Source organism: Myotis brandtii, unplaced genomic scaffold, assembly GCF_000412655.1.
Source record: "Myotis brandtii unplaced genomic scaffold, ASM41265v1 scaffold165, whole genome shotgun sequence".
Lineage (NCBI taxonomy): Eukaryota > Metazoa > Chordata > Mammalia > Chiroptera > Vespertilionidae > Myotis > Myotis brandtii.
Genome location: NW_005356042.1, coordinates 3,085,059 through 3,094,423, shown reverse-complemented (window position 1 = coordinate 3,094,423; position 9,365 = coordinate 3,085,059). Strand labels below are relative to the sequence as shown.

At 42.7% G+C, this 9,365-nt stretch overlaps 1 protein-coding gene and 1 pseudogene across 1 annotated transcript in view; one reads left to right on the top strand and one right to left on the bottom strand.

The window, feature by feature from the left end:
- The window catches only part of CEP89 (centrosomal protein 89kDa), a 68,835-nt gene that overhangs the window by 6,982 nt on the left and 52,488 nt on the right, over positions 1 to 9,365 (bottom strand). Inside the window, exons 13-14 of the mRNA XM_014536780.1 lie at positions 5,530 to 5,645; positions 3,015 to 3,195 (exon numbers count right to left, since the gene is read on the bottom strand). Of these exons, the coding sequence (XP_014392266.1) occupies positions 3,015 to 3,195; positions 5,530 to 5,645 (297 nt within the window). The remainder of the gene's footprint in view (positions 1 to 3,014; positions 3,196 to 5,529; positions 5,646 to 9,365) is intronic.
- On the top strand, positions 1,012 to 1,306 carry LOC102260479 (annotated as a pseudogene).

Sequence of the window (9,365 nt, the reverse complement as noted above, 5' to 3'; positions counted from 1 at the left end):
GAAGAAGCAAAAAATACCCAACCGGAAAAGCAAAATGAAAAAAGAATCCGAAAATACGAAGATAGTGTAAGGAGCCTCTGGGACAACTTCAAGTGTACCAACATCCGAATTATAGGGGTGCCAGAAGAAGAGAGAGAGCAAGATATTGAAAACCTATTTGAAGAAATAATGACAGAAAACTTCCCCTACCTGGTGAAAGAAATAGACTTACAGGTCCAGGAAGTGCAGAGAACCCCAAACAAAAGGAATCCAAAGAGGACCACACCAAGACACATCATAATTAAAATGCCAAGAGCAAAAGACAAAGAGAGAATCTTAAAAGCAGCAAGAGAAAGACAGTCAGTTACCTACAAGGGAGTACCCATACGACTGTCAGCTGATTTCTCAACAGAAACTTTGCAGGCCAGAAGGGAGTGGCAAGAAATATTCAAAGTGATGAATGCCAAGAACCTACAACCAAGATTACTTTATCCAGCAAAGCTATCATTCAGAATTGAAGGTCAGATAAAGAGCTTCACAGATAAGAAAAAGCTAAAGGAGTTCATCACCACCAAACCAGTATTATATGAAATGCTAGGTGGTATTCTTTAAGAAGAGGAAGAAGAAAAAGGTAAAGATAAAAATTATGAACAACAAATACATATCTATCAACAAGTGAAAAAAATCAAGAAGTGAATAAAAAATCTGATGAACAGAATAAACTGGTGAATATAATAGAATCAGGGGCATAGAAAGGGAGTGGACTGACAATTTTCGGGGGGAAAGGGGTATGGGGGTGCAGGAAGAGACTGGACAAAAATCGTGCACCTATGGATGAGGACAGTGGGGGGTAAGGGCAGAGGGTGGGGTGGGAACCGGTGGAGGGGAGCTATGGAGGGAAAAAAGAGGAACAACTGTAATAATCTGAACAATAAAGGTTTAATTAAAAAAATATACTGTGGTGAGAGAGCAGGACGTCTGGCTTGCAAGCAGGAACCTTTGTATCACATGTGATGAAAGCTCAATTTAAAAATGGGTGATGTTGAGAAGGGCAAGAAGATTTTTGTCCAGAAGTGTACCCAGTGCCATACTGTACAAAAAGGAGGCAAGCACAAGACTGGGCCAAATCTCCATGGTCTGTTTGGGTGAAAAACAGGTCAGGCCTAACCAGAACAAAGGCATCACCTGGGGAGAGGAGATGCTGATGGAAAATTTGGAGAGTACCAAGAAGTACATACCCAGAACAAAAATGATTGTTGCTGGCATTAAGAAGAAGGCACAAAGGGAAGACTTGATAGCTTATCTCAAAAAAGCAACTAATGAATAGATGCCTTATTTAATACAAAAATATCTCGTGACTTTTTTTATGTGTACCATATTTAAATTGATCTCATACTCCAGAATTCAGATCATGAAAGGTTGAGAGAATATTTCTTTGGACAGTCCTAATTTACAGAAGAGTGACTTGCGGTTAAATGGACATGATCAGCTTTTTGAAATCTGAAAGTAATTTGGTCCAGCAAGTGCTATTACTGGTTTTCCTTTCTAAAGATATGACTGAACTTGATTAACAATGTTAAACTTTCACAGAGATGGTGAATCCAATATCAAAACCTGCTTGCAAGCCCTGGCCCGTGTAGCTCAGTTGGTTGGGTGTTGTCTGTGTACTGAAAGGTTTCGGTTCAATTCCCAGTTAGGGCACATGCCTGGGTAGTGGGCTTGATCCCCAGTAGGGGGCATGCAGGAGGCAGCTGACTGATGTCTCACTCTCACATCAATGTTTCTCTCTCTCTTCCCCCCTTCCTCTCTCTCTAAAAATCAATAAAAAAATCTTTAAAAGGCATCCTATCCTTTATCTTATTAAAAATATAAGCCTATAGGATATTGACTTTATATTTAGATGTATGTAAGTGATTATGTTAATGTGTTTAAATACTAAGGAAATGCCTTTACCGTCTCTTAGACCAGCAAGATTTGCCTATGTTTCAAGTTTTATTCATTAGCCTGTTAGAGGTGAGGGCTGGAGATGAGCTGGCAGTGTCCACTTCATCTTTTTGGTCTTAACTAAACCAATTTAATTAAAATCCCATGTATCTAATTAAAAAAATCCCCTGTATCTAAAATGTGCCTTTTACTTAATGAGAGGCATTTTTGTGTAGTTATCTATAATATCAAATAGAAAATACTTAGCACTATAGGCTATATTCTCATGTAAAATAATCTTTCGTGAAGTTACTTTTAAAAAAATATTTTTTTTATTGATTTCAGAGAAGAAGGGACAGGGAGAGAGAGATAGAAACATCAATGATGAGAGAATCATTGATCGGTTGCCTACTGCACACCAGGGACTGAGCCCGCAACCTGGGCGTGTGCCCAGGCTGGGAATCGAACCTCCTGATTCATAGGTTGATGCTCAACCACTGAGCCATGCCAGTCAGGCTGTGACATATTTTTTATTTTATTGATTTTTTGCAGAGAGGAAGGGAGAGGGATAGAGAGTTAGAAGCATCGATGGGAGAGATACATCGATCAGCTGCCTCCTGCACATCTCCTACTGGGGATGTGCCCACAAACAAGGTTCATGCCCTTGACTGGAATCGAACCTGGGACCTTTCAGTCCACAGGCCAATGCTCCATCCACTGAGCCAAACCAGTTAGGGCTGTGACATAATTTTTAATGGCTGTGTTGTATTCCATTTTATGGTTACATCCTTTCATTTAACCAGTTCCTTATTGCTGGATCTCCAGGCTGCAGTTCTACTCTTTTAAATTATCTTTGGTTCTAACATCAATAAAGGCTGGAACAGTAGAGAAAAATATCATACACACATACACACAAAGTGCAGAGACAGCCCTCTTCTACTTTAATAAAGTATTTACCATTCTCAGACTCAGACACCTGTGGTCATGCAGCTACAATGACTCAGAGACTCAGAAAAAGATGGAACAAAAATTTTAAAAAAAGAAAGAAAAGAGCAACCTCTCTCCACTCCGCCTATAACAATATGCATTGTGAAAAGGCATTAATTCCTTACCTTTGTAATTCATTTACAATTGAAGTATGAACTTTCATTGCTATTTTGCCCTCCAACTGTGTTTTCAGTTCTTGGCATTCGGTACATAAATTCTCCAGTTGCTTCTTGCTTTTAGTTAGCTCCTTTTCTTGGCTCTGCGTTTTAGTCTCCAGAAGCATTAGTTGTTTAGTCAGCTTAGAAACTGAAAAACAAAAGGGAGGGGCAAAGCCTTGGTACAGGAAATTTAATATATGGTTAATGATTACTAATGAGCCAGCTTATAAAAAAAATAATATTTTAAAAATCTTTTGGAGATTTATAAATACCAAAGACCTTGTACTTAGAAATCACCATCCCTATATTAAGCATTCACTAAACATAAACTCTCTTATTGAAATTCAATATCTTGATATAATTGTTAAATATACAATATTTAACAAGATATGGTTTTAGTCTTCAAGGAACTGTCTAAAAACTGAAACCTTGAGTCACATGTAGGTATGCGAGCACACCTCAGGATGTTGGCCCTAAAACTGCAAGATTTTCAAGGACATCAATTTGGTCAAATGAAATCAAGGATCCTGATTTAATGTATGATTCTGATTTAATATGGAACCCCAGCACTATTCCATTTCTTCACAGCATGCCCACTTAATACGCCTTAGCCCTTTCCTTTACTGGTCATTAACCCCCTAAGGCAGCCAGAAACAATGGCCATGCCTGGACTCAGGGTCACAAGGTATGGGTTTCCATTAAGCTAAAGATAACATCATGGCCTGTGTTGTGTTTCAGCTCAAGTTCTAAAGCAGAGTGATCTCTGACCATGACCCCGTGAAACCATACTGAGAGACTCAAAGCTGACCGCAAGACTTAAAATTATTATATACCTCACTCTTTTTAAAAATGTATTCATTGATTTGAGAGAGAGAGAGAGAAACATCGATTTGTTGTTCACTTATTTATGCATTCATTGGTTGCTTCTTGTAGGTGCCCTAACTGGAGATCAAACCCACCACTTTGGCATATTGGGAGGACATTCTAACCAACGGAGCTACCCGGCCAGGGCCCCTTACCTCACTCTTGACCTTACTCATCATAACTTGTGATTTTGCTCTATACAACCCCTTGTCTATAAACCTTCAAGTTCGGGCTTTTGAGCATTAGCTTTCCGTTCTCCTGGGTGACGCCAATCATAATAAAATAGCCAATCTTTCTCCATTATTTTCCTTCCCTTTTTTTCATTAAGTTTTTGTTTTATTATGTCCGGTATCTAAAGTAAATCATAAATACTTCATCCTATTTGACAGAGTAGTACGTAATAATAAGATAGGATACTTCCTGGGCATCTGTTGAAACTAGTACATATTTACTAGTTGAAACTAGTTGAAACTAGTATTACAGCATAAAACCTTAAACCCTTCCACTCCATAAAAACACTTAGCTGGTCAAAATAAATAGCTATTTCTGGGAAACAGAAAAATAACAGGCAGCTGACTGAATCATATAGGCCAAAAGGTTGGCCCCGCCCCACATGACCAGAAGAATCATACCTATTCAGATCTGTTCTGTTTGAGAACATTAAGCTTAGTCAATATGAAATTAATTTTCCCTGTCATCTCTAATCTTGAAAGCAAAGATAGGAGGCTCAACATCATTCACTCTCTCCCCTTTCAGACAAATAACGCCAGAGCAGGCGCACATACTTCTGTGCTGCGCACAGACCAGGGCGTGGGGATGTCCTGTGGAGGAAACTCGCTGGACTCTGAGATGCTCTCACTTTCAAACATGTCCTGGCTGCTAGAAACAAGGGAAGTGCTAGCCTCAGTCAGCAGCAGCAGAGGCTGCTGGTTTAACTCTTCCAGTTGTGGGAAGGGGAGGGTTCAATATCGGGGTGCAGGAAGGAAAACACAGGAAGAGTTACTTGGGCTCACGCAAGACAGCTTGTATTTCGGCCTCCTGTCCTATATTGTTCTTCACTGGGAAAGAAAATTCAGTAAAACAAAAGGAAAAATGCCACTATCTTTTTGTTTATAAATTTTGGTTTTAATGAAAGTGGAAGAAATGACTATTATCTGGCCCACTTCAAAGTCCAGTTATATATACTGAGGCCCCTAGGGGCAGGGAAGGACACCTGTGTAAGTATCTGACAGATTTAACCTCTGACAACACCCACAGCTCTGAAGGAAGGGCAAAGCACAGAGAAACTGTTTAGAGACCCAGTAGTACCACTTATTTACTCATTCAACAAATAGTCAGATACAGATCCTTGTGTTGTCACCTACAATTGATTTATAAAATATACAGAATAATTAAAGCAACACTGGAGCCTAAGAGGAAGCAATCAATGCATAATGGGTAAAGGCTGGATATGTTGTAACATAAACAACAGCATTTCAGTAAAGGAAACTATATGCTAAGAAACATGATCTTCTCTATTTTCCATTTAGAGGGGAGCCCTCCCAGAAAGAGGGGTACAAGTGTAAAATGACAGGACAAAATCACGGCATCGCCATCACTCACGGGAAAGACAGCTCACCTTCCTGGAGACGCTCCTGGTGGGTGTCCTTGACTTTTCTTTGCTGAATCTCCAACTGCTCTATCAACAACCTGTTTTCCTCTAAAACCAATTCCGCCTGAGTCTGAAGCCGATGCCTACAAGGGATTTACAAAATTAAATACTGCCATTCAGGTGCTTTGTGGTTAGAGACAGTCAGAGTCTAAAAGAAAGTATACTAGTAGATGCTGTAGGGCAGTGGTTCTCAACCTTCCTAATGCCGCGACCCTTTAATACAGTTCCTCATGTTGTGGTGACCCCCAACCATAAAATTATTTTCATTGCTACTTCATAACTGTAATGTTGCTACTGTTATAAATCGTAATGTAAATATCTGATATGCAGGATGTATTTAGGCGACCCCTGTGAAAGGCTTGTTCGACCCCCAAAGGGGCTGCGACCCACAGGTTGAGAACTGCTGCTGTAGGGAATGAATATCTGGACATGTTTTTTGTTTTATTAATCCTCACCCAAGGATATTTCTTCCATTGATTTTTAGAGAGAGTGGAAGGGAGAGAGAAAGAGAGGGAGGTGGGGAGAGAAACATCGATCGTTGCCTCCTGCTGCACTTGGACATATTTTAATGCTAAACATGTTATTAACACATCAACCCCACCATATGCATTAAATGGGGAGAAAGGACAGTATGAAGTTTAAATTATGAATTTCTTAGTAACTTTTTAAAATGTAAAATTTCAAACATATACAAAAGTAGTAAGAACAGAACGATTAACTCCCATGTATATACAACACCTAGCTTGAACAATTATCAAATGGCTAACCTTGTTTCATCTACATAAACCTCCAATCCCCCCACCCACTGGGTTATTTTGAAGCCAGAATGAAATAGTTTAAAGAATTTAGAAAGTTCCCATTTTAATTAAAAAATACTGACTTGTAATCATATCTGCAAAAACAAACAAACAAAAAACCCCCACCTCCAATAGCATTAAAAGCCTTTGGACAGTTCCTTAAACTACTGAGACTGCCCAGCCTAATTTCACAAGCAAACCCTTTCCTTACAGTTGGTAGAAAGTTAACTCCAGCTCAAGGCAACCTTCATGGTCACAAATTCCAATTCGAATGAGCGGAAAGAATCGTAGAGATCTAGATAAATGTTTACCACCCAAAGTACACTTACACCAGTAAATTATCTCCATTTCCACTCTAAACTAAAGAATGAGGTGGAGGAGGAGGAAAAAGGATGAAAGGAATCAAGGTTTTATATTGATGACTTCACACTGACAGTGGCTGTGCACTAGCTCCTTGGCACCCTGGAGGTGTCCCTACCAGCTACGCCACCATGGGAGAGAAGGCCTCATTCCTGCTTTGCACAGAGCAGATCCATTTAGTCTGTTTTGTTTGGGACTTCCTTATAAGACTTACTTTCTTCCCTCCCTCCCCTCCTTCCCCTCCCTCCCTTCCCCCCTCTCTCCCTCTCTCCCTCTCTCCTTCCCTTCCTCCCTTCTTTCTTTTGTAAAGGAAAGGGCTTCCCTATTCCTACAAAAGAGACAAAAACCTCGGATTTAGTTTAGCACTCCTTCCCATTTTATAGGTCAGTGATGTCGAACCTATGACACACAAACTCATTTTTTTGGTTGATTTTTCGGCATTTAAATATATAAAATAAATATCAAAAATATAAATCTTTGTTTTACTATGGTTGCAAATATCAAAAAATTTCTATATGTGACACGGCACCAGAGTTAAGTTAGGGTTTTTCAAAATGCTGACACGCCGAGCTCAAAAGTTTTGCCATCACTGTTATAGGTAAAGGAACTGAGCCTGAGGTGATCCAGTTGGTCAGGGGACGTTAGGAAAAGAAGTTGCAGCCTAGAAGTTTATTAAGCTGCGTTGAAAGTAAGGAGAAAACTTCCACTGAAGCGCAAAGTCAGTGCGCCTGAGGATCTGCTGGGGATGTATGGTACCTCACACCTGTGCAGGTACAGGGAGCAGCAGCCAAGGAGGCGCACAGGAGGACACAACTGTGAGGGGCTTCAGGAGTGTGATGCTCCAGAGCCCGGGGTCCCCTTCCTGAGATGGAGGACAGTCAATTCGAAGGGGCCTCAACAGGCACTGCACAGACCTAAGAGCTGCTCTCCTCCCCACCAGCGCAGGCCACCACCAGAGCAGGGTGCACAATTCAAATGGCAATAAACACAGGATTGGGGAACACGGCTGGGATTAAAAGTGGGATCTTTCTTCCTTTTATTTTATTTACTAGAGGCCAGGTGCACAAAATTTGTGCACTTGGTGGGGGACGGGGAGGTCCCTCAGCCTGGCCTGCATCCTCCTGTGTGGGAGGCCCCCTGTCAGGGAAGGTGCCATGGCTTTCTTTAAGTTATGTTGACTGAACCCAAGGCTTGGGCATAGCCCTACCTTGGGGGCATTTCTGGCCAAAAGGTGAGAATGCCTTCAGCTCAACTCTTCAAAGCCCAGGTGCTGGGAATGGGTTTTTATTAGGTAAATTTAGTCAAGTACCTGGAATACCTCCCTTATCTTGAGTTTTGGTGAAACCTCCTGATATTTTGGGGAATTGGAACCGACCAGGACTATAAAATAAACACGCTGCCTTGGGACTTGGCTCTTTGCCTCTCCACCAGAAGAGGACAGAAGTCCACCCAGGCCCAGCTTTGCTTTCTATTTTGTGTCTGTCTTTCATTTTTCTCAATCCCCAAGGCGCCTCCATTTGAAGGAACCGGTTCACACTCTCTTTCCCGTGCGGGACGCGGAGAAGGGAGCCCCATGCCCTGGAACACCACTGGTTTAACACCCCATGGCCAGGCACTTGCGCTCCATCAATTACCACTCCCCAAGTTCTTCTACGACCTGGCCTGGCAGGGCCTGTTCCCAAGCTGTAGGCCCAGAGCACCATGCAGGACACGCTGGGCATGGTGTTGAGAATCACACAGTACATTCAGGGGGCCAACTGTGTCCCCCGGCTACTCTTCAAGGAAGCCATGCTCACCTACAACAGGAGAGCCCCAGTGAGGAGTCCTTCCACCTCATTCCCTTCATGGGGGTGGTGGAACCTGGAATAGTGGAACTGCCCTTGACCAAGTCAGGAGACACAGATGATGCAGTCCCCTTGGGCTTCATCTGTATGCTTTCGTCCACCCCACCATACAGATCTGCGGCCAACAAAGAGGCCTTGCCCACCCCACCCACCTCCCCCAGGCAGGGCATTAATGCTGAACCGATGGGGCTTAAGGTAGATTATTTGAGGGCAGCCCAGCCCACAGACAGGAAGAGAGACTTGGAGAACAAAGACCTGGCTACCACCGAACACACACTCAAGTGCGCCGTCTAGTCTCTCTAGATCAGCAGGCTGCCCAGCAGTGGTGAGGCTGCAGCCACGTCCAACATGTCCATGACAGTGTCTCCAAGGAGAAGAATAAGAAGGTGTTGTTTTTGCCCAAGAAAATCAAGGAAGGGACATGAAATGAAAGCCAGTGCCTGGAGGGCATAAGCCGCCTGGTCTGCAGGGCCAGCACCAGGAGAATAGGCTGCGGGTCCTCATGGAAGGTGCGGTGTGGAATGCCGGGAAGTTCTTCCAGCTGGAAGCCCAGGGTCCTCCCACGTCCAGCACTTCCCCATCTGCATCTCCAGACACTCCGACTCCACCTTCCAGCCCTGCCGGTGGCCCTGCTGAATCCATGCAAGTGAGGGCCCACCTGCTCTTCTGTTAACCTTTCAATTTAGTACAGAAACCGACCCTAGGAACACAAAGAGAAACCTTCTTAAGTACGAATGTGCTCACAGCCCGGAAACTAATGTGGGGCCCCCATTGAGAGCCCCAACTGCTCTGCTGATTAACC